Source organism: Ictidomys tridecemlineatus, chromosome 2 (assembly GCF_052094955.1).
Source record: "Ictidomys tridecemlineatus isolate mIctTri1 chromosome 2, mIctTri1.hap1, whole genome shotgun sequence".
Lineage (NCBI taxonomy): Eukaryota > Metazoa > Chordata > Mammalia > Rodentia > Sciuridae > Ictidomys > Ictidomys tridecemlineatus.
The window spans coordinates 7605447-7630644 of NC_135478.1; the positions used below are offsets into that span (position 1 = coordinate 7605447).

At 39.1% G+C, this 25198-nt stretch overlaps 1 protein-coding gene and 1 long non-coding RNA gene across 2 annotated transcripts; one reads left to right on the forward strand and one right to left on the reverse strand.

Moving 5' to 3' along the window:
* Positions 1-760: 760 nt before the first annotated feature.
* On the reverse strand, positions 761-19739 carry LOC144369306 (uncharacterized). The gene is made up of 5 exons (XM_078028825.1): positions 19589-19739; positions 17168-17220; positions 15462-15588; positions 6908-7018; positions 761-6104 (listed from the first exon to the last, which is right to left on the reverse strand). Exons 2-5 carry the CDS (start codon positions 17213-17215, stop codon positions 4213-4215), a joined length of 2178 nt encoding a protein of 725 aa, XP_077884951.1. The 5' UTR covers positions 17216-17220; positions 19589-19739; the 3' UTR covers positions 761-4212.
* Positions 19193-24958, forward strand: LOC144369368 (uncharacterized). Its single transcript, XR_013428963.1, has 2 exons — positions 19193-19926; positions 20667-24958. It is a non-coding gene; the product is annotated as an uncharacterized LOC144369368 (long non-coding RNA).
* Positions 24959-25198: the final 240 nt, after the last annotated feature.

Sequence of the window (25198 nt, forward strand, 5' to 3'; positions counted from 1 at the left end):
GATGCAATTCTGTCTTAAGATGTCAATTTTCCTTAGGTTATTCTATAAAATGGACTCTGAATATTTTTATAAATATTAATAAATTCTACATTGAGAATTTATTATTACACTTCCAAAAATACTACAAAGTAATAAAAATTAAGATAGTATGGTGCTGCTGCAAGGAAACACAAACAAACCAAAAGACATAGATTGCCTACCTAAACAGAGGGAAAACATGATCTAGTGGATAAATCTGTACAAATACACCTGCATCCTACCTCACACCCTATCAAACAAAAAAATACTTGAAATGGATCACTGACCTCAATACAAGAAGTCAAACAATGAAGGGTCCAAAAGAAAACATAAAATATATTCAGTATCTTGGTCTAGGCAAATACTTCATAAAAAAACACTCAGATCTCTACTTATTTTTATGTTCTGTAAAGACTAGAGAATAATTTTAAGCAATCTAAGACATATGGCATCTGACATTCTAAACTGATTTCTAGGAACAAACACTGGGTAAGTTCCCAGACTTTGTATTTCCCAAAGTCAGCATAAGGTGCAATATTGCCCCTACTTTGAGCCCCCACCTACTCACAGCTGCCTCTCTCTCCTCTCCATGTGCTTCATTAAGTGCCAGGGCTCTATGATTTAGGGGTACAAATTCTAACCTCAGTTTCTCAAGGAGAAACTCGGAGCTGGTCCTAAACAAATCAGAGTATTAACATTCCCCTGGCCATGAGGGACAAAATAAGCCATTAATCAGATTCCATTATTTTTTCATATTTTTATTAGTTGTTCAAAACATTACACAGTTCTTGACATATCATATTTCATACATTAGATTCAAGTGGGTTATGAACTCCCATTTTTACCCCATATACAGATTGCAGAATCACATCGGTTACACATCCACGTTTTTACATACTGCCATACAAGTGTCTGTTCTAATCTGTTGCCTTTCCTATACTCTACTATCCCCACTCCCCTCCTAAGATTCCATTTTGATAATTATATTGGAACTTTTCAAAAAAGATGTCACTCTTCTCCCTGAAGCATTATCTTGGGAAGAAAGCAGCACAGAACTTCTGAAGCCTACTGTTAAGAAAACATCCCAGCTAGAAGAAAAGACAATGCAAAAGGATGCATAGCCAAGACATGGAGACAAACAAATTCACATCTTTTAGCCTCAGGATCCAAATTGAAGCTTAGTTATAGCCAAGGATGTTTTAGGAGCAAAGAAACACTTCGAAAGAAAAAAGTACTCAAAAGTACCAAAAAGTACTCAATATCAGGAAAATGCATATTTCAACAACAAGAAACAAACAAAAAAAATCATACCACCACACACTCTGCTGAAGAGCTAAAGTTAGAAAGTGTGGGCACAGGATGCGGAATAGCCAACACTCACATGCACTGTTGGGGACTTACTGGTGGAACCAACATTTTTGAAAATCTAAAGTATCTACCAAAACTACACTGAAGTCTACCCTATCATTCAGTAATTGCATTCCCCACATATAGCATATACCAAGAGAAATAAGAGCAAACAACTGACAAACTAGACATTATGTTGAGTAAAAGAAGCCAAACATGTCACAGTCATGTTGTAGTTTTAACATTTATTTGAAAAGTGAGAAAAAGCACACCAAATCAAGCGTAATAGAGTCAAAATCCAATTTCGTCTGTGGAGAGATTATTGAGAAAGACATGAATGAACTTCCTGGAATCCTGGAAATGTGTCCACCAGGATGTATACATCTATGTGGAATTACATCAAGCTGTACACAGCTTGCACATTAGTGTATGTATACCTTGATAAACAGTAAAAAGTGATTAAGGGAAATGCTATAGTTATGCTTTTAAGAGATAAAAGTATAATTTTTTTAAAAAATAGGTGATAATAGACCTTCATTTTATTCATTTGTTTATATGCCATGCTGAGAATCGAACACAGTTCCTCATACATACTAGGCAAATGCTCTACCACTGAGCCACAACACTACCCCTTAAAATATGTTTTAAAAAAAAGGAAGAGGTAGCAAAATGTACCTGAAACAGCTCATAGCATTCCTCTTCTCACATAAAGGCAGTAAAATCTTCCCTGTCTGAAGATATCAAATATAAATCCTCCTCTACCAAAATAGAATGACACCTATCTGAGGCTTGCCTCAATTACCAACAGGATAACTTCATTAGCCACAGCTCTACTCACTTTTGGGACCACGGTAGGCTTGTATAGACATCAATCCCATAAGCAGAGTGAAGGATGAGACTGGACTGTGAGCTTGATGACAATCCTTCTGCAAACTGGTCTACTATAACAGGGCAGTGAAAGTGCCAGAGGAAGTGCAATGAGAAGCAAAAATGCCAAAATGGCAACACCAGAGCTTGCCAGAGAAATCTAAGTTGTGTTTGGCCAGGATATAGGAATTAATGGAGATGTTTGTGGAGGTGCAGCCCCTGAGGAGACTGAGGTCAAGCACCTAACATTCAGTTTTGAGCAAGTATGGATCAGCGCGTTAAATACTCAGAAAAATGAGCTGAAAACTGGGGCCCACAAGGTCCCTACTCATCTGTCTACCTATATCGTGGTCCTAATAAGCAGGCAATTGTAGCTCCTCCCTAAAGCCTTTCAAACTTCTTGCAAAGTTATTTTAGAAAACTATCACCTAGGATTAGAAGTGATTAAGGGAAATGTAGTCCTCAGCTATATCCAAATTAACATAACACACTTTACTAACTTAAAACATTAGATCAAAATTCCAGCCATGAGGGCTGGGGTTGTGGCTCAGTGAGTGCTTACCTAGCGTGTATGAGGCACTGGGTTCGATTCTCAGCACCACATATAAATAAATAAGATAAAGATCCATCAACAACTTAAAAAATTTTAAATTAAAAAAGATTCCAGTCATGAACAAACACAAAGAATAAAACACAAAACAGCAATCAGATAAGACTATACTCTTTCAAGGCCTTTGTACTAAATAATTTCTACTAAAAATTTTTTTACACATGAATGGCTTTTGCTATTCTCAAAAACAGTTTGTACTCTTACTTTAAAGGGAAAGGGGGAATTATTGGGTAGGCAACTTTCAATATCTAGACGAAGAAAAAGATGAAGGCGAAGAAGAAGAAGAAGGAGGAGGAGGAGGTGCCCATGCTGTGAGTTCAAACATAAACAACAATTAAAAAAATAAAAAAAAAGAATTTTCCTGCCTGCCAAAAAAAAAAAAAAAAGAATGCACTTGAGCCAGACTCAATGATATTTGCCTGCACTCCCAAACTTAGGAGGCTAAGGCAGTTGTCCAGGAGTTAAAAGCCTGGACAACATAGCCAGAAGCTGTCTCATGGAGAAGCATACACACACGTACACACACAATCTCCCAAGAGTCCAAAAGACTTTGTAATGGAAATAACTGTTACATCTCAGCTAAAGAAACTAACCTCATACTCGAAAGTATGTCATAAAAGCTGAAAAGGAAAACATATAGCCTTAAATCTTCCTATTAGAAAACATTGGAAATCAATGACAATCTAGAAGTCCACTTTAATGAGGCACTGATCTCCTTTTCTAGCTCAAATTTTGAATTTTCTCATACAAGTGTTGAGAGCAACAGCCAAGTCTAGATCACGCCTGACACTTAGCCAGGAGGAGTGGTTTAAAAAGTAACACCAGCGAGCTATTAAGAGAATGAGGATTCCTTAATGACTGACTGCTGAATCTAGATGATGTTAATTGAGTTAAGCTGTGTCTAATTATTAAGATGGTGAGGATTCCTTAATGACTGCTTGATGTAACTGGATGATGTTAATTGAGATAAACTGTCTGTATTTAGTTGGGTATATATACCTCTGCTGGTGTGAATACAGTGGCTCCCGCTGTTTCAACTTTCACAAGTTGCTTGTCGCCCCAGCTACTTTGCACAGCCCAGCCAGACTGCAGCACAAGTTATGTTCAAAATCAAAAGGTTTTACCATATACCTTACAAACACAGAGTTTCTGTCAGTTGTCCTCAACTATTCAAAAGAATAAGTGATAATCTCCTACTTTCTCACATTTATACTGCCTCCACAGTATGAGACTTCACAAATTCCATTAGTTCAGAAAAAGTCTTGCAGAGATACCCTTACTCCTTACATTTATATGTTGTCCCTTGTGTGAACGTTCAAATGACTTCGAAAGTAGGCTGGACAAACAAAGGCTTTCCCACATTCTGTACATTAATATGGTTTTTCTCCAGTATGGCTTCTCACATGTATCCCAAAGGATGAGGAAGAACTGAAAGCTCTTCCACACTCAAGACATTCAAAGGGTTTTTCTCCAGTGTGCATTCTTGAATGTATAGTAAGGGATGAATAATGTCGAAATGCCTTCCCACATTCCTTACATTCATAGGGTTTTTCCTCAGTGTGGATTCTCATGTGGCTACTAAGACCTGAAAAACAAATAAAGGCTTTCCCACATTTTTTACATTCATAAGGTTTCTCTCCAGTGTGAGTTCTTCTATGTACTCTAAGATAGGAAGAACAAATGAAGGCTTTCCCACATTGCTTACATTCATATGGTTTCTCTCCAGTATGGCTTCTCACATGTATCCCAAAGGATGAGGCAGAACTGAAAGCTCTTTCACATTCCAGACATTCAAAGGGTTTTTCTCCAGTGTGCATTCTTCCATGTATAGTAAGGGATGAAGAATGTCGAAATGCCTTCCCACATTCCTTACATTCATAGGGTTTTTCCTCAGTGTGGATTCTCATGTGGATACTAAGAGCTGAGAAACAAATAAAGGCTTTCCCACATTTTTTACATTCATAAGGTTTCTCTCCAGTGTGAGTTCTTCTATGCACTGTAAGATAGGAAGAACTAATGAAGGCTTTCCCACATTCCTTACATTCATATGGTTTATCTCCTGTATGGTTTTTCACATGTCTCCCAAAGGATGAGGGAGAACTGAAAGCTCTTCCACACTCCAGACATTCAAAGGGTTTTTCTCCAGTGTGCATTCTTGCATGTATGGTAAGGGATGAAGAATGTCGAAATGCCTTCCCACATTCCTTACATTCATAGGGTTTATCCTCAGTGTGGATTCTCATGTGACTACTAAGACCTGAAAAACGAATAAAGGCTTTCCCACATTTTTTACATTCATAAGGTTTTTCTCCAGTGTGAGTTCTTCTATGTACTGTAAGAGAGGAAGAACTAATGAAGGCTTTCCCACATTCCTCACACTCATATGGCTTTTCTCCAGTGTGAGTTCTTAGGTGTTCAGTGAGGGATGAGGAATGACTATAGGCCTTCCCACACTCCTTACATTCATATTGCACCTTACCATTGTGATCTCTCACATGTGCTTTAAAGGATGAAGGACAACTGAAGGCCTTCCCACATTCCTTACATTCATAGGGTTTCTCTCTACTTTGATTTTTCACATGTGTGTTCAGGAAAGTGGGAAGACAAAAGGCTTTTCCACATTCCAGACATTCATAAGGTTTCTCTCCAGTGTGTTTTCTCAAATGGACACTTAAGGAGTAGGGGCAATAGTAGGCTTTCCCACATAACTTACATTTATAGGGTTTCTCTCCGGTGTGTGTCCTCACATGTACAGTTAGTTTTGAGGATTCACTAAAGGCCTTCCCACACTCTTTACATTCATAAGGCTTCTCTCCTGTGTGAATTCTTGTATGTCTTATAAGATGAGAGGAAGATTTAAAGGCCTTCCCACATTCCTTACATTCATATGGCTTATCTCCACTATGAATTCTTTTGTGTTTGGAGAATGATGAGGAACAACTAAAGGCCTCCCCACATTCCTTACATTCATAGGGCTTATCTCCACTGTGAATTCTTTTGTGTTCTGTGAGGTGGGAAGAACTACTGAAAGTTTTCCCACATTCCTTACATTCATAGTTTGCCTTTTCACTATGAATTTTCATATGTGCTCTGAAAATGGAGGAACAACTGAAGGCCTTTATACATTCCTGGTTTTCATGTATAATAGAGGAGCAGGAACCATTTCTTTTGAATCTCACTATTTTCTGTTCAATCGATATTTTTTCTCCGTTGTTATCTTGAAGACGAACTAATTCCTTAGTATTAAGTAGAGACTCAAAACCTGAAACAAAAAAATAAAACAAAATAAAGTTACCTATGAGCAAAGGACTTTAAGCAGTGCAGCTGTTTCAGAACTTCATTATTAATAGGCACAAGGGTCAAAAGTGAAACAGTTTACTAAAAAATATTTCCATGAAACCATACTATGGTAACATTACCATAGTATGGTAACACATGCTTGTAATCCCAGCTACTTGGGAGGCTGAGGAGGAGGTTCACAAATTCAAGCACAGCCTCAACAACTTAGACTCAGTCTCAAAATTTAAAAGGGTATGGGATATAGCTCAGTGGTAAAGCACTCCTGATTTCCCAAGAGCTGAAAAATAAAAAAATAGTTCTATGAAGAATAAAAGTGATGGTAACACGACCAGTAGAAATTATTAGGACCAGAGACATAAAAAATTGGGCTTCATAGGAATCAAAATGCATTCTGCTATCATGTATATCAAATTAGAACAAATAAATAAATAAATAATTTTTTTAAAAACCAACGTTTATGTTAAAAATTTTTCTGTTAACTTGATATTTCATAGTAGTATAGAAAATACTAAAAATTTCCATTAATAATTTTTTAAAAATTATTAGGAGAGGAAAACAGAAAGGATAAATACACATACCAACTGCAAAAACCAAATATGGAGATCTTTGGCAAGAACAAGGAAAGTATGAGAGGACAGATAAACAGTCAAAATAGTCCTCTGAGGCATCTGTGAGTAATGTGCCTCCTCAGACAAAACAAACTTTTGCTTTATTTCTATTTTATTTTTGTCTCCTCCCAGGCCAGTTTCTCCCAGGGATTCTTGCCTTCCTGGTGCTGCTCCATACAGATGCCCTGGATAAGATCTGATTTCACTGTCTGCAGCTCCTCCTCTTGTTCCCACTGGGAGATCAGATTGGGTGTGAGTAGTGGGTACCCTGCACAGGAGGAAAGGAATATCATGAGGGAAAGCAATAAAGAATCACAAATATCGTTCCATAAGATTGGGTCAAACTTTGGTCTTCTGATACTCTAAAGACAGAGAAGGATGAGTTTAACTGAAACAAAATGTCAAATCCATTGAAGAAAAACAAAAGAAAAGGAAGGAGGGAGAGGAAAGAAGAAAGAAAACAAAAATAGAGAAGGCAAAAGAAAAAGCTGAGATGTGGGGGGAAAGGCAGCCTCTAATGTGAAGAACTGATCTGAATCAGACATTGTGACAAAAGCCTATAATCCCAGGGTGGGATTGGGAGGCTGAAGGATCATGAAGTCAAGGTCAACCTCAGCAACTTAGCAAGATCCTGTTTCAAAGCAAAGAAAAACAAAATTTTAAAGGATTGGAGATGTAGCTCTTGGTAAAGTGCCACTAGGTGTTCAATTCCCAGCACAGAAAAAAAAAAAACATTGATCTGAGCTGGGATTGTAGTTCAGTGGTAGAGCACTTGCCTAGCATGTGCAAGGTGCTGAGATTGATCCCCAGCACCACATAAAAATAAATAAAATAAAGGTGTAAAAAATTATTAAAAAAAAAAAATGAAAGATTGACCTAAATTCACAGTGGAACCTCAATATTATTATAAGCTGATCTGGCACAGCCAGAATATTTTTTATTTATTTTTAATATTCTTCTGGTTGTTGTTGGACACAATACCTTTATTTTATCAGGTTGAACACGGTTTCACCAAAAGTCATGTCCAAATATATCAATGAAACAGAGTAGAGAGCACAGATACAGATCTACGTAAGTTGGCCCTCTATATCTGTGAATTCAAGCAACCATGGATAAAAAATACAATAGGAAAAACTTATGTCTGTATTAAACATGTATTTTTTTGTGCTTATGTCCAAATCAATACAGTACAAAAGTAATTATGAATAAGATAGGACAGACAATAAAACAGGCAGACAGTTAAGAAAATGCACTCCCTCACACCAAAAAGAGAGAGAGAGAGACAGAGAGAGAGAGACTGACTTTAAATGAAGAGGCTATTTCATAAAACTAACCTATAGAAAACATTCCAAACATTCCAAACAACTTCTTTGTCCTGGGTGGCAGGAAAAAGGAGGTAGAGCCAACCTGAGTGAAGACTACAGTCTCAAGGCCTAACTAATCAGAATGTCACAGACCAAACCAAGAGCCTTGGCACTTTTCCAATACTTGTTTAGCATAGGTGTTGACCAATAGCACTGGCACATTTTTGAAACATGATTAGCATAGATACTGACCAACACCCTTAGTATCTTTCCAAGACCTGATTAGCACAGATACTGATGAATGCCTCATCCAGTAGCTACTTAAATCCCTAGACTAGTACACTTAAGTGGAAACCTACTCTCAGGTTCCCCTCTCAAACCCAGAGAGTTCTGCTTCTTTTCTTTTCGGTTATAGAAATACTACACTTTCACTCTTGCCTTCTGTGGTCTGTGAATTTCTCTTCAAATCTGGAAAAAAAAAAAAACAATGGCATCCAGCTGCTGAGGTCTCCCATTGAGAGCTACAACACCCTGCTCAGTAATACTGAAGAAGAGTCAGGTTCTGCCAGCTCTGACCCATGGAGCTGACCAGACAGGCATTTCACTGCTGTGATTAGTTGCAATACTAAAATGGGCTCTCTGGGCTGCAGAGGCATGTAACTTATGAGGACCTACAGACCAGCAGAGTGGAGAATCTGGTTTCATTTCAAACTCCAGTTTCAATTACATAGCACTTACATTTTGTCAGGCACTAAACATAATCAAGAGATGATGTATCGTATATGAGAGCTTAGGCTGTATACCAGGGAATTTTAATTAAGAGATTTTGACCATCCACAGATGTAGGTCTCTGGAAAGATACTAGTATCAAATCCCTACAGACCAAGCAAGAACTATGTAGTCAACTGACCTTTGACAAAGAATTGACAGCAACACAATAGAGAAAAGATAGCCTTTTCCACAAATGCTGTTAGAACACTGGACATACCCACATAAAATAATGAATCTATGCCCTTCACAAACGTTAATTTTAAATGGATCATAGATCTAAATGTAAAACGTAAAACTAAACAAATTGTACAAGATAGAAGAAGAAAATCTAGACGACTTTGGATTTGGCTATGACTTTTTTGATACTATATCAAAGGTATGATCAATAAGAAAGAGATTGATACAATACACCCCATTAAAATTAAAATCCCTGCTCTGTGAAAGATAATATCTAGAGAAAGAAAAGATAAGCTATGCCTAAAAGAAGACAATTGCAAGAAATTTCTCTGGTAAGAGACTGTTTCACAGAGATTTATCTGATAAGAAACTGTTTTCCTGTTCTTTACACAAAGAATGCTTTTTTAAAATATATATATATTTATTTCTTAGTTGCACACAATACCTTTTTTGTTTATTTATTTTTAATGTGGTTCTGGGGATCGAATCAGGACCTCGCACATGTAAAGCAAACAATGGAGCATCTATGTACATCATACAAATGCTTCTCAATTTCAAGAGTCAAATAGACCACAATTCAGTAATACTAGGTGACCTTAACATACCTCTCTCACTATGGGACAGATCTTCCAAAACAAAAACTAAATAAGGAAACTAGAGAGCTAAATAACACAATCGATATTTTAGACTTAACAAAGATATATAGAATATTTCATCCATCAACAAGCAAATATACTTTCTTCTCAGCAGCATATGGCTCCTTCTCTGAAACAGACAACAGCTTATGCCACAAAGCTAATCTCAGTAAATACAAAAAAACAGAGATAATATCTTGCATTCTATGAGACCACATGGAATGAAATTAGAAATCAACAATAAAATAAAAATGGAGGTAACAAATGGAGACTAAATAATACACAATTGAATGATGATGTAAAGTAGAAGAAATCAAGAATGAAATAAAAAATTCTTAGAGATTAATGAGAACACTGATAATCATATCAAAATCTCTGTAACACTATGAAGACAGTACTCAGAAAAAAGTTTACTGCATTGAGCGCATTCATTAAAAGAATAAAAAGTCAACAAATAAATCACCTAACACTACATCTCTAGGCCCTAGGAAAAGAAAAACGAATCAACACTTAAAGCAGTAGAAGACAGGAAATAATTAAAATCAGAGCTGAAATTAATAAAATTGAAACAATTGGAAAAACTGACAAAACATAAAGTTGGTTCTTTGAAAAAATAAATAAAATAGATAAACCCCTGGCCATGCTAACAAAGAGAAAACTCCAAATTACTAAAATACAAGATGAAGAAGGAAATATCACAATGGAAACATCTGAAATACAGAAGATAATTACAAACTATTTTGAGAATTTATAATCTAATAAAATAGAAGATATTAAAGATATCAACAAACTTCTAACGATATGTGACCTACCCAAACTGAATGATGAGGTCATACATGCTTTAAATAGATCAATTTCAAGTAATAAAATTGAAAACACCATCAAAAGCCTACTAACCAAGAAAAGCCAAGACCAGATGGACTCTCAACTGAGTTCTACAAGACTTTCAAAGAAGAATGAATATTAATACTCTTCAAAGTATTCCATGAAATAGATAAGGAGGGAACCCTTCCAAACTCATTCTATGAGGCCAATATCACCCTGATACCAAAACCAGACAAAGACACATCAAGGAAGAAAACTTCAGACCAATATCCCTGATGAACATAGATGCAAAAGTTCTCAATAAAATTCTGGCAGGTCACATACAAAAACATATTTAAGAGATAGTGCACCACGATCAAGTGAGATTCATCTGAGAGATGCAAGGTTTTTTCCATATACAGAAATCAATAAATGTAATTCATTATATTAATATACTTAACAACAAGAATCATATGATCATCTCAATAGATGCAGAAAAAGCATTCGACAAAATACAGCACATTTTCATGCTCAAAACACTAGAAAAACTAGAGATAGTAGGAACATATGTCAACATTGTAAAAGCTATATACGCTAAACCCGAGGCCAGCATCATTCTAAATGCAGAAAAATTGAAAGCATTCCGAATAAAAACTGGAGCAAGACAAGGATGTCCTCTTTCACCACTTCTATTCAACATCATCCTTGAAACTCTAGCCAGAGCAATTAGATAAAAGAAATAAATTTAAAATACAAATAGATAAAGAAGAACTATACTATTTCTTGATGACATGATTCTATATCTAGAAGATCAAAGAAATTTACTAGAAAAATTCTAGAATAAGTGAATTCAGAAAAGCAGCAGGATATAAAATCAACACACGGGCTGGGGATGTGGTTCAAGCCGTAGCGCGCTCGCCTGGCATGCGTGCGGCCGGGGTTCGATCCTCAGCACCACATACAAACGAAGATGTTGTGTCCGCCGAGAACTAAGAAAAAATATATAAATATTAAAATTCTCTCTCTCTCTTTGTCCCCCTCTCTCTCTCTCTCTCAAAAAAGAATTATCTTAAAATCAACACACATAAGTCACACACATTCCTATACATCATCAATGAATCCACTGAAAGAGAAATTAGGAAAACTAACCTATTCACAATAGTCCCCCCAAAAAAACTGGGAATCAATCTAACAAAAAGACCTCTACCATGAAAACCATAGAACACTAAAGAAAGAAATTGAAGAAGGGCTGGGGATGTGGCTCAAGCGGTAGCGCGCTCGCCTGGCATGCGTGCGGCCCGGGTTCGATCCTCAGCACCACATACCAACAAGGATGTTGTGTCCACAGAAAACTAAAATAAATAAATATTTAAAAAAAAAAAAAAAAAGAAAGAAAAGAAATTGAAGAAAATTCCAGCAGATGAAAAGATCTCCCATGCTCCTAGACAGGCAGAATTAATATTGTCAAAATGGCCTTACTACCAAAAGCATTATTCAGATTCAATGCAATACCTATTAAAATCCCAATGACATTCTTCATAGAAATAGAAAAAGCAATCATGAAATTTCTTTGGAAAAATAAGAGACTCAGAATAGCTAAAGCAATCATTAGCAAGAAAAGTGAAGCAGGTGGCATCACAATACCAGATCTTAAGCTATACTACACAGCTATAGTAACAAAAAACAGCAGATTGATACAAGTCTATTTTGGCACCAAAATAGACTTGTATCAACCAATGATACAGAATAGAGGACACAGAGACAAACCTACATAAGTACAGTTATTTCCTGCTAGACAAGAATGCCAAAAATAATCACTGGAGAAAAGATAGCCTATTCAACAAATGGTACGGCAAACACTGGAAATCCATATGTAGCAAAATGAAATTAAACCTCTATCTCTCATCCTGCGCAAAAAATCAACTCAAAGTAGATAAACAACTTAGACACTAGAACCCTATGCCTAATAGAAGAAAAAAATAGGCCCAAATATTCACCACATTGGATTAGGATCTAACTTCCTTAACAAGACTCCTAAAATGCAAGAAGAAAAGTCAAAATAATCAATAAATGGGATGGATTCAAATTTAAAAGCTTCTTGTCTCAAAGGAAAAATTAATAACGTGAAGAGAGAGCCTACAGATTGGGAGAAAATCTTTACCACATGCAACTCCAATAAAGCATTAATCTCTACAATATATAAAGAACTAAAAAACTTGACACCAAAAAAACAAATAACCCAATCAATAAATGGGCTAAGGAATTAAATACACACTTCACAGAAGAAGAAATACAATAAATCAACAATTTGCATTTCTTCTTTTTTTTTTAACAAATAATCTTTTTTAAAATATATTTATTTTATTTATTTATTTTTATGTGGTGCTGAGGAGCCAAACCAGGGCCTCGCACATGATAAGCAAGCTCTCTACCGCTGAACCACAATCCCAGCCCACATTTCTTCTTTTGAAAAATCTGTTTAGTCCCTTTTGCCCATCTCTTGACTAGGTTATTTGGTTTTTGTTTGCTTTGGGTTTTTTGTTTGTTTGTTTGTTTTGTTCTGCTGTTGAATTTTTTTGTTCCTTGTATATTCTGGATGTTAATCCCCTGTCAGATAAGTAGGTGGAAAAGATTTTCTCTCATCCTGAAGGCTGTCTCTTCGCACTTAATCATTTCTTTCACTGCGTTATACAAAGAAATCTTAAAGATCAATAATGAGAACAAAAAAATACCATAAAAATATAGCCAAAGACATAAATAAACACTTAAACAAATACAGACAAATGGCAAGTAAAAAAGTAAAAGTATGCTCCACATCCAAAAATCACCCAGGAAAAACAAAACAGTGACACACCTGTACACGCCTTATTGAACAGCCAAAATCCAGAAAATTGACAATACCAAATATTGGCAAAAATGTAGAGAAACAGGAACTCTCATTCATTTGAATGCAAAATGGTACAGCTACTTTCGAAGACAATCTGGTGGTTTCTTATAAAATTAAAAATACGCTTACCATGGGGCTGGGGCTAGCGCTTGCCTAGCACATGTAAGACACTGGGTTCAATATTTGGCACCACATAAAAAGAAATAAATAAAGATATTGTGTCCATCAAAAAATAAATAATAAAAAAAAACACTCTTCTTACCATATGATCCAGCAATTAAAATGTGTCCCTTGGCATTCATCCAAGGAGTCAAAACTGCACACAAAAGGCTACACGTTTATGAGAGCATAATTCATACTTGTCAAAACCTAAAAGCATCCAAGATGCCCTTTAGTAAACGAGATGATAAATAAACTGTGGCACATTTATACTACAAAATATTATTCAACAGTTAAAGAAAAATCATAAAACGACATGAACGAAACATTACCAAGTGAAATAGGCCAATCTGAACAAGCTACTATTATAAAATTCCAACTTTATGACATTCCACAAAAGATAAAAAATATGCAGATAATATAAAGACCAGTGGCTGCCAAAGGGTTAAGACAGAGTAAGGGATTAAAAAGTGAGAACACAGAAAATTTTTAGGGGAATAAAACGACTGTATGTATTACTATGATGGTACATATCATTGTACATTTGCCCAAAGCCATACAATGTACAACACCACAAATGAACCTTAATATAGGCTATGGACTCTAGGTAATGATGAAGATGTGTCAATGTACATTCATCCTTTGTAAATTAAACATGGACCATTCTGGTGTAAGATGTTCATAGAGAAAGGGGCTGTCTGTGTTGTGAGGACAGTAGTTGTTAGAAATCTCTCTACCTTCCAGTTAATTTTGCTTAGAAACTGAAACTGCTCTAAAAATTAAAGCCTGTTACTCTGGGGCATGGTGGTGCACACCTATAATGCCAGCTATTCAGGAAGCTGAGGCAGGAAGATCCCAAATTTCAAACCAACTTGGGCAACTTAGCAAGACCTTTTCACAAAATAAAAAAGAGCTAGGGATTTCACTCAGTGGCAGAGAGCCCCTGGGTTAAATTCTCAGTACCACATAAACACGCACATACATACATACATACATACATATGTGCATACGTACAAATGTACATACAAATGTACGTACACACATACATTTTTTTAAAGACTATTTTGAAAATGTTCACTCATATTCAGAATGTTGCCTTATATGGAAACAAGGTCCTTGTCAATATAGTAAAGTTAAGATGAGGTTATTCTGGATTAAGATGGACCCTAAATCCAATGACTGATATCCTTATATGGACAGAGATTAGACACAGGTAAACAGGGAAGGTAATGGTGGAGGCAGAGACTGGAGTGATACATCTATAAACAAAAAGGACTGCCAGCAACCACCAGAAGCTAGAAAGAGACAGGAAGGGACTTTTTCAGTAGAGCCTTTAGAAAGAATATAGCTCTGCTGACACCTGGTTTCACACTCCCAGATGCCAGAAACATGAAAGAAAAATTTCTATACTTTTTACCCACCAGTTTATGATACTTGTTCATAGAGAGCCTAAGAAAGCAATATAATCTACCCCATAGACTCATCTCTAAATCATCCAAAAAGCACAAATTCGCAAATAGGTACTTTCAAATGCCCTCTTACTAAGACACCCCTCAACTCCCCATGGGTATGGTCTCCCATGACTGCAAAATAAACCCCGCTTATTTAACTTACAGGTGTACTCCTGGTGGTCTCTAGGTAAAGGGCATTCACAGCAGTAGAATCTTCAAAGGTCTCAAATCACAAACTCTCCCTGTGCCCCAGAGAAGCCCCTCAATGCCCACACATTCAACACTTAATAAGCCTCAAGTCTTTCAACCACAAAAAAAAAAAAAAAAAAGAAAAAACAAGTTTAATATGCCCGTGTTCATTTTCATGAAGAAGCCTCCAGATCGTTAGCACCCTGTGGTCAGTGTCCACGTTTGTCTTATTTACCAAGTACTCCCACTCCTCAGCACGGATCCTGGAACAAGGTCAACAAGTAGATAAAATTGTTTTCTAAACCACTACATGAACCAACATTGCCAATCTTACCTAGTGAGACCAGGTTCTGGAAGGTTTCCAGCATCACATCTCTGTAGAGTCTCCTCTGAGCAAGATCCAGCAAAGCCCACTCCTGCTGGGTAAAGTCCACAGCCACATCCTCAAAGGTCACCAAGTCCTAAAAGATGCCACAAACTCTGTTCAGAAAGGTACAATTCCTCCACTGTGTGCGAGATGATGCGTGAGGCTGACAGCACTGGAGACCTGAGAATCAATTCAGGGGAGGTTCAGAAGATTCTGTGGACTCCCCAAGTCTATGGCAGGACTCCGTCAGCATACCTTTCTACTCACACATACTTAGTAACTGAACAAATCCTGTCTAAAAGCCAAAATACTTCTAAAATACTACATTAGTCTCTTTGCAGTTGACAGTAATGAAATAAGAAAAAAAAAAAATCAAAGTTATTTTCCTTCGAACCTCCATAGAACACTGGATATTAAGTATGTGGGTAATTTTCCACACACATCAAGCAGTTCTCCAACAGACAAGAGCTAGGTTTCCTGTTATTCAATAACATTCTTACACTATCTACATGGACAGCTTCATCCCACAGGTTGAGGGCTCAGTCCCACAAAACTTCCCCATACTTCAAGCAACATAACAACTAGTACATTGTCATTTATACTTCTGACCAAATGGCTACATCTCAGGGTCCCCACTATACCCTCCTTGAGTTGGCTAATATGCTGGGATGGCTTACAGAATCTAAGCAAACACTTCCTTGGGCTTATAGTTTGTTATAAATACAGAGAACTATACAGATAAAGAAATATATATGGCATAGCAGGGTAGGAAAAGCTGCAGAACTTCCATGCCAATTGGGGTGCCTCGTACCAGGAATCTCTACATATTCAGCTATACAGAAGCTCCCTAAATTCATTCTTTTTGGGTTCTCACAGAGGAATTACTAAAAGCATGGCTATTTAAATTAGCAATTTAAATAATCAATTTAACCTTCAGGATCTCTCAACTTCAAGGTTAGTGAATAGGGCTGAGGAGTCAAGCATACCTTAGTTCTTCTGGACCATTAGTCATCCTGAGGCTATCTGTCCTGGTCACCAGTCATCATACAAAGCTACTCTTATCACTCCAGACATTTGAAGGGTTTTAGAAACTCTATGCCAGGATATGGAACCAAGACCACATATTGGACAATATCATATTATTCCTTATTAAGAAATTCTTCCTTATTCAAGAATAACTTCACCTGCTACTTTATTCCTATTAAGGCACTGAGCACAACATCAAACTCAGGTTTAAATCTTGATGAGGTTTTAATGAATGAAAAAATAGAGAATAAATGGGAACTTTTCCTCCCCCCCCCCCCCCCCACAATCCTGAGAGGACCAAGAGCCTGCACATCTTTCAAGTCAGGCCCACAGCTGGCTCTGTTTCATACTATTGTGGCCTGGGCTCACCAAACTATAGCACATGCACTTACTCTAGCCTATCACCTACTTATGTAAATAAAGTTTTATTGCAATACAATAAAACATTTGATTATGTTCCTCTATGAATATTTTTTGTATGAAAATGACAATTTCCTTGTAATAGAAATTCTATGACCTTCAAAACCTAAAATACTTACAATGTGATCCAAAAAAAGGAAGCAGATTGCTAACCTGTGCTCTAAAATAGCAGCAGGATATCAAATAAAATAGAAATATTCTTTTAGAGCATTATACCTTTTACTTACCTGCATCATACTTTTCTGTAACCCAACATTTATTCTTTCTTCCTCCATGTCACCTTCATAAAGAAAAGTAAGACATTGAGAAGTTATAGGTAAGACAGAACCTGACATGGGAATACAAACCTCCAGAGAATTCCCATACTCATGAGCCTGGATATTGTACCACATCCATTACCAGTGACAACTCAAAACACATACCATGACTCCTAAGTAAATATAAAAAGAACTTGTGTGAAACTAGAACAATCCTTTCTCCCCTAGAGATACAAAACAACACTCTTACCCTTGTCAATGATACAAAAGAGGTTAATAGTAACATTTTATTAGTAAATTAACTCAGGTCTTAAGAACATGTAACTGTCCATTTCCCCATAACAAAAAGCATAAAATGTATCAAATGGTGCCTTCAACCCTAAGAATATATATTCCCTGACTCATATCTAAGAAAACACTAATTTACTTAAACACTAGGCTACTTGGGGCTCCTTGACCAACATTTTTACTTGTTTACCATTTTACAGGATAATAGGCATTACTACAAAGCCCTGAACACTGCTGTCATCCCAAACCCACCCAATGGGCTCCACAAAACCTAATTTCTGAGAAAGAGAATCAACCTATTTGTTATGGTTTGAATCTGGGATGTCTTTCAAAGCCTCGTGTGTGGAAGGCTTGGTCTCCAGTGCTGCAGTGTTCAGAGTTTGGGCTTGGGGGAAGCGATTGAATTATGAGGGGTCTGGCTTCATCAGTGGTTTAATCCATTTTATGGATTAAGAGTTTGAATGGACTGCTGGGAGGTAACAGGAACTACAAGAGGTAGAATCTAGAAGAGATGAGAAAGAGGAAAAGGAAGAAGTAGTGGAGGTGGTGGTGGTGGTGGTGGGTGGTGATGGTAGTGGTAGAAGAGGGGGAGGAGGAAGAAGAAAATTTCATTGTACACAGTCATTAAAACAATCATATTTAAAACATGCACAAGGAAACAAAAGTTGTAAATTGTTTTACAGAAAGTTTCACAAAATAAGTAGGAAATTCATAATTCCAGTGTACAGAGGGAAGATAATTATCTACTTCCAACACCAGAAGGGTACAACTAAAAAATATGCCAGATCACATACAAAGTACAAGTAATACAAAAGTATTGGTTAAAGTTGAAAAATGAACAATAAGTATAAATCACAATTTAAGTTCATTTCATCCTAGGAAAGACGGATGCTTAAAAACTGAATCACTAAAAAAAGAAAAAAAAAAAAAAGAATAAAACTGAATCACTGGGACTCAGTGGTAAGGTGCCTTACTAGCGTTGAGGCCTTGGATTCAATCCCAGCACCACAAGAATAAACAAAAATTGAATCACTGATTAATGAAATTCACAGTGTTCATAGAAAGGTTATTTGATATATTCTCTTAGACACAAAGCAATGACTAATCTATTTCAGTGTACATTGCTAAGAATAACTTAGGCCATTAGAAAGAATTAGATTTTACACGTTAATAAATGCAAACATTCTATTTAATAGTGAAATACTGATTAATTTTCTCTGAAATCAGGAACAAGGCAAGAATTTAAATTATATGCTAATCTCCATTCAGCTGGGAGTCCTGGCAAGTGAATTAGAAACAAAAAAATGGAAAACACAAAGTTTTAGGAGAAAAAAATTTAAACTGGCACATTTTCTGTGCAAAATTTAAAAAATCTATAAATAAGTGACCAAGCTTTTTTTTTTTTTCCCCCTCTCCCTGCATTTTGCAGTACTAGGGATTGCCAGGGGCACTCTACCACTGAAGTACACCCCTGGTCCTTCTGAATTTTTGTGTAGAGATAGGGCCTGGCTATATTGCTCAGGCTGCCCTTGAACTTGGGATCAGGTTCTACCTCAGCCCCGAGTAGCTGGGATTACAGGCGTACACCACCGCGCCAGGCTAAAATGCATCACTTTATTAAGGATGAAATGCACTTGCCCAGGAGGCGGGTTAACAGTATTTTAAAATCAGCTCCCTCTTGTGTATCTGAATGCAATGCGTCAAACAGGCCCCAGGTCCCGGGGGACTCTCAGACCCGCGCTGGGCAGTGCGCGAGGCCCAGGGGCAGCGGGCCGAGCTCACCCCACGCCGGGTGTGTGCAGACCAGCGGACCCGCACAGGCTCCGGACCCGGACCCCGACGCAGGCGAGGCCTCTGCTCTCGGCAGGGAGAGGCCGCGGGGCTCCCCAGCTCCCGCCTGCAGGAGACGCGCCCGCCGCTGGCGCAGCCCGGAGTCCCCGCTGCGGTCACCGGGATAAGCGCGGCGCCGGCGGAGCCGAAGGGACTCTGGGCCGCGCGGCTGAAGGGGGCCCGAAGCCAGCCTTCCGCCTCCCGCGGGGCTGAACGAATAGGATGCGGCGGCGGAAGAGAGGAAGCCAGCCTTCCGCCTCCCGAGGACCATACCTGGATGGCGCCGGGCGGAGACGGATAAGTTGCGCACTGAGGCAAGAATATATCTCACACGCGGGCTGCAGCGGAAAGTGTCATGGCGGCCTCAAGCACGCAACGAGCTACCTCGCGCCTGCGCAGACTCGCTCTTCTGCCTCCCGCTACCCCCCTCCCCATTCTGAGAAACGTTCTGCGAAGGGGCGGGGCTTCGGTTGCTGGGCGTGGCGCGGAGCACCGGGCTCAGTCCATCAGCGCAGGGAACGTGCTAATTTTCCCTGGGGTTGTAGGTAAGAGAACCAGAACCGTGGACGAGGCTGGAGAGGGACCAGGCTAGGCCGGCTGAGTGGACTCAGGTGAGACCAGATCAAGGGTCGTGGCTTTTAATATTCCAGAGGTTGGGTCTAAGATGGGTCCTGGTTGCCGATGGAGACCCCGGGAAATGCCTAGAGGCGGGGCTAAGGTTAGAGCCTGTCACACGGGTTCCCTGAGGCCTGGGAACATCATGCTCATCAAATGCGTTAATACCAGGCTTTTTTTTCTTTTTCTTTCTTTTTTTTTTTTTTTTAAGAAAGAGTGAGAGAGAATTTTAATATTTATTTTTTAGTTCTCGGAGGACACAACATCTTTGTTTGTATGTGGTGCTGAGGATCGAGCCTGGGCCCCATGCATGCTAGGCAAGCGCGCAACCCCTTGATCCACATCCCCAGCCCTGCAGGGAGGAAGAGCAGGAAGAAAAGATTAACATTAAACAGAGACATGAGATAGGAGAGAAAGGGAGAGAAAAGGGAAATTGCATGGAAATGAAGGGACACCCTCATTGCTATACAAAATTACATATAAAAGGTTGTGAGGGGAATGGGAAAATAAACTGGCTCACCCAGGTCACAATTTTAACCTGATGTAGGCCAAGCGGGCCTCAGTTCACTGGTACATGGGCAAGGGGTTAGAGTAAAGAGGATATGGCTGTCCAAGAGAAGGACCATGAGGAGGTTGAAACAGTGCTGAGAAAGAGGATGAGGGTAAGAGTATTCATCTTTCTGCTGCAATTTTACACTCTGTTGTCTTATATTTGTCTTATTTCTGCTTTTTGTAGCCCTGAACCATCAAAAATAGTGTTTCCATTCAAAAAGAGAAAGATTAATTTCAGGAAGCCCACTATGGAGATGAGCCCACTGTGAATGTTGATGTCTACAGTCATCTTTGGAACTGTGGAGGTGAAAGGGTAAAGTTTCTAAGCTGGAAGGCTTGAATTAAAATGTAAAAGATTAGGTATTATTGAGTTCCTCTGTTACACCCAGATTCCTGAGATAGTTAAGACAACACCCTACTAGCCATTTAGCCTAGGGCCCTGTGCAGTTTGTCACAGGGCCCGAACCAATCAGTTTGAATGTGTACCCCGCTTAGGAATGACCAATCACCCCTGCCTGAGCTGTTCCCACCAATGAATTTGCCAATCACGTCTCAGAGTTGTTGTTCAATTTCCCCGCGCCTCATGATGATTTGTTCTGATGTATGCAAAGCCCACTGCCCTCTCCAAAAAGTGTACTTAAGCTCCGCTTGACCTTTGCTCTGGGCTCTGGGCTGCTCTCGCTTCTTGAGTGAGCAGAGTCCCCCCTTTTGCCAATTGCACGGAGTATGTCTCTTGTGTGGTCTCTCCCTCCGACGTTCCGCTGGACCCCCCTTACAGAGGATGAGATATAGAAGTCAACTGCCAATGTCTTGGCTGGGCACAAGATCACGAGCCACCACACTTTGTAGATTCAAACAGCAATTCTTTATTCCGGAACTCACACCGGCCTCTACACAAACAAGTTCTGGGGAAATTCAAGTTCTGCCCGCACAATTCACATCCCAAAAACTTTCTGAATTCCAGGAGAACTCAATGGGAACTCAGGCAGCAGGAACGCCCTACTCCCAGCAGGAATAACCTTCAACCAGGAACTTCCCTAAACCCCCATTGTCTTTGGGAAAGCCCTAAACCCAAGGAGTGGGATATTTCCTCAAACCTGCAGGATACACCTTAAACCTGGATCCACCCTGGTCCTTGAGCAGGGTCACCTTTCTCAAACACACATGCAAGGTCACAGCGGATTTCCAAGGCAAGTCCATTTAACATGGTGTATACTGGCAAGGAAATTTCTCATGATGCGTCATTCCTACTTGGCAATGGCCCTCAGCAATCAACCAAGGACAGGTTGGAGAGGAAAAGTGCATGGCTGTGTGGGGTAGGTAACAGACAAATGATGAGCAGTTCCCAAGCACCATAACCACACACAGGGACAGGAATCATCCAAAGAGAAAAGGCTGCATTTCCAGAACACCTGTGAGCCCAGAGGAAAGATTCTGACCCACAAGTAAGATTTTGTTCTTCTATATTGTTTGGACACCTTTTGGGAAACGTAAACAGGGTTGGCTGAAAGACATGAAAAAGCAAGCACTTACAACTCTGTTTGTATTTTAATTCACACATTCACAAGTATTCACACCTGAAGCCCATACAACTTCAGCATTACTTCTCAGTTGTGACAAGCCCAGTCTTCTTAGAACTCTTGCATTACTGGTTTCTGTGACATTTATTTCCTATACACACCCCCTTTAGAGACAATCAACTGAGCAACAGTAGTAGACTAAAAGCAGGAGAGATAACAAGTCCATGATGGCTCTGTAATATATTCTATTCTTTAAAGAAGAAAATACAGAAAAAAAAATGTCCATACCCTTTAAGGAAAGCCATTCTCATTAAGATAAAATAAGAAGAGTCAAATATACCTCGCTTTATTCCACAACAGTGGTACAAAACTGCATTTAGAATGCTTGTGAACTCTCTGTAAGAGCTAGGACTGCCCTATCTGAACTCTAGGTTAAAGTTGGTAGCTTGTCATGTGCCATTTGTCCCAGGGTTTTTCATCATTCTTGGGTTTTCCATTTTCTCTTCTTTGTGGATAAAAGTGTTCAGTCAAATATAATTTATCTTTTTAAAATCATTTAATATATGACTCATATTATTAATCTTGATAGATTTTAAATTTTGATATATACACTTAGATTCCAAAAATCATATGTTCTGGTTTAGATGTAATGTGTCCCTCAAAAGCTCATGTGTGAGACAATGCAAGAAGGTTTAGAGAACAAATGATTGTGTTACCAGAGCCTTAACCCAATCAGTGAATTAATCACCTGATGTGATTAATTGAGTGGTAAGGCAGGTGGGGTGTGGTTGGAGGAGGTGGGGCACTGGGGGTGTGGCTTTGGGGTGTATATTTGTATCTGGAAAATGGAGATATCTCTCTCTGCTTTCTGATCATCACATGAGCTGCTTCCCTCCCTCTTCTACTATGATGTTCAGCCTCACCTTGAACCCCAAGGAATGGTGCCAGGATTCTGTGAACTGAGACCTCTGAAACCATGAGCCCTTGAATAACTTTCCTCCTGTACAGTTGTACCTGTCAGGTCTTTCAGTCACAGCAGCAAAACACCTGACTAAAATAGCACACAACATTACTATCTACAAATGTGTGTCGGTACACACTACACTTACCTGTCAATGAGTAAATCATAATGAAATTATAAGAAAAAAATCTTAAATTTTTCATTTAATATAGGCTTATTTCTATCAACCTATTAAATCTCACTATAAAGCAGAGGTAGGTTATGAACCCTGACCCTTCCACAATCCAGAAAGGAGGCAGAGAAAAAACAGCTGACCAGAAATGTGGAGGACAGAGTCAATGCTCTAAGAGTCAATACTGGACAGTCTGAGGTTTGGAGACACTTGAAGTTTGGTTACTGGAGAAGAAAACAAGGACAGAGTTGCTTAACCCAAACCCATAAGGGGAGAGGGGCAATAGAGAGAGAAAGAAAGAGGAACAGCACATAAACTCACCTCCTTAACAGGGGCAGAAAGAAAACCAGACCAAATCAAAGCATGGCAGAAGCAGTGGAGGACAGCAGTCTAACCCAAATTGTGAGCTGAAGGCCATGCTGGGCATGGAAGTCATTTTGTGGAAATCACAGCTGGTCAACATTCCTAGAAGGAATTAAGTCAACATAGCTTCTCCCCACCTTCAGATAGCAACAAATAAAACCAGAGAGAGAACCTCTGCAGTGGAACGTCTCAATCATCTGTCTGGAAGGAATTTGTAGAGGAATGGCTACTAGATGAAAGTTGCTGCAAATCCCTCCCCCTCCCTGTGGATAGCAGAGTGGGGATCTGAGATCTGGTCACTCCCAGGAACTGCTAACCTAACCCAGAGCTTCACATGACCTCTGCAGCAGCTTGGGAAGAGATGGGAGTAGATGCCTGAGATGCACAACTCCTGGTAGTTGTCCTTGACAGGCAGCTGACTCAGTCCCAGGCAGCAGAAGGGCACTACACCCAAGATTTGCAGGCACAGGCCACAGCCCAGGTGATCTGCATTGGTCAGGGCAGGGACACTTCTACACCACAGACTACCATGGAGAGCCCACAACCACAGGTCCTGAGCTTGCAGACAGCCACCAGGTTCTATGCCAACTTGAAGAGGGCCCTGAGGAGGGCAACAGCCCTGATTCCTGTATCCTATACTCCTGCACCCAGTAGAAAGAGTCAGCAGGGCAGAACAGCACCCTCTGAGCATCCAGCCTCAGGCCCCTGGACTGACAAAGGAAAACTGTGAACTGGCTGATGAGGGGTCCATAGCAACCACGGGAGTGGCTCCTGTGCCCTGGCACCTTTGGGGGATAAAAAGCTGAAGAGTAATGGACATCTTCTAATGGCCCAAATCCTGATGAAGTCCAGAACAATAAAACTCAATATGAATTACCTTCTCCTTCGCATAGTTTACTATAAACAGGTCTAACATCAACTTTGACCATACCTATATTATCCATTTTTATTTGATAGTTGTTACCTTCATATTCAATATTTTGTCCCTGACCTATTTAATTGTATTTTTCTATGTTTTAAAGCATTGAGTGGAATCAATCCATACACTCACTCCTCTTAGCTCCTCTTTTCCTCTTACATTACCAGCTACTACCTCAAATTTTGTCCCCCATTCATCTTTTTCTTCTTTTTTTACCTTGGTTTATATTATTCTTTTCTGTCTTTTCTCTTCTTTTGCACAATTTTTCTCTCTTCCCCTTTAACATTTTATATAATGTGATAGCAATTATTAACTTTTCAATCTATTCCAGAGTACTACTACAAGTTTATACCTGGATTAGAGGAACTGTGGAGAACACCATCAAAAAGTTTTTGTTCTGGGGCTGGGGATGTGGCTCAAGCGGTGGTGCGCTCGCCTGGCATGCGTGCGACCCGGGTTCGATCCTCAGCACCACATACCAACAAAGATGTTGTGTCCGCCGAGAACTGAAAAATAAATATAAAGTTTTTGTTTTTCTAAAGGGTGACTAGTATGTGGCTTTTCTCTGAAGTGATTGTACTTAAGGGTTTAGTGTCATCTCTCAAAGTGGTGTGATCCTGGGAACTGCAGAGGACAAACACTGAGTGGAAGTGTCAATACATGGATATTCACCCAACCTAGGGCTTTTATGGGAAGGTCACTAAAAAGTCCTTTACACAAAAGAGTAAGCTCATTTAAGTAGTTTACAACACAATACATATGGCCCCCGAAATGTCTTGAT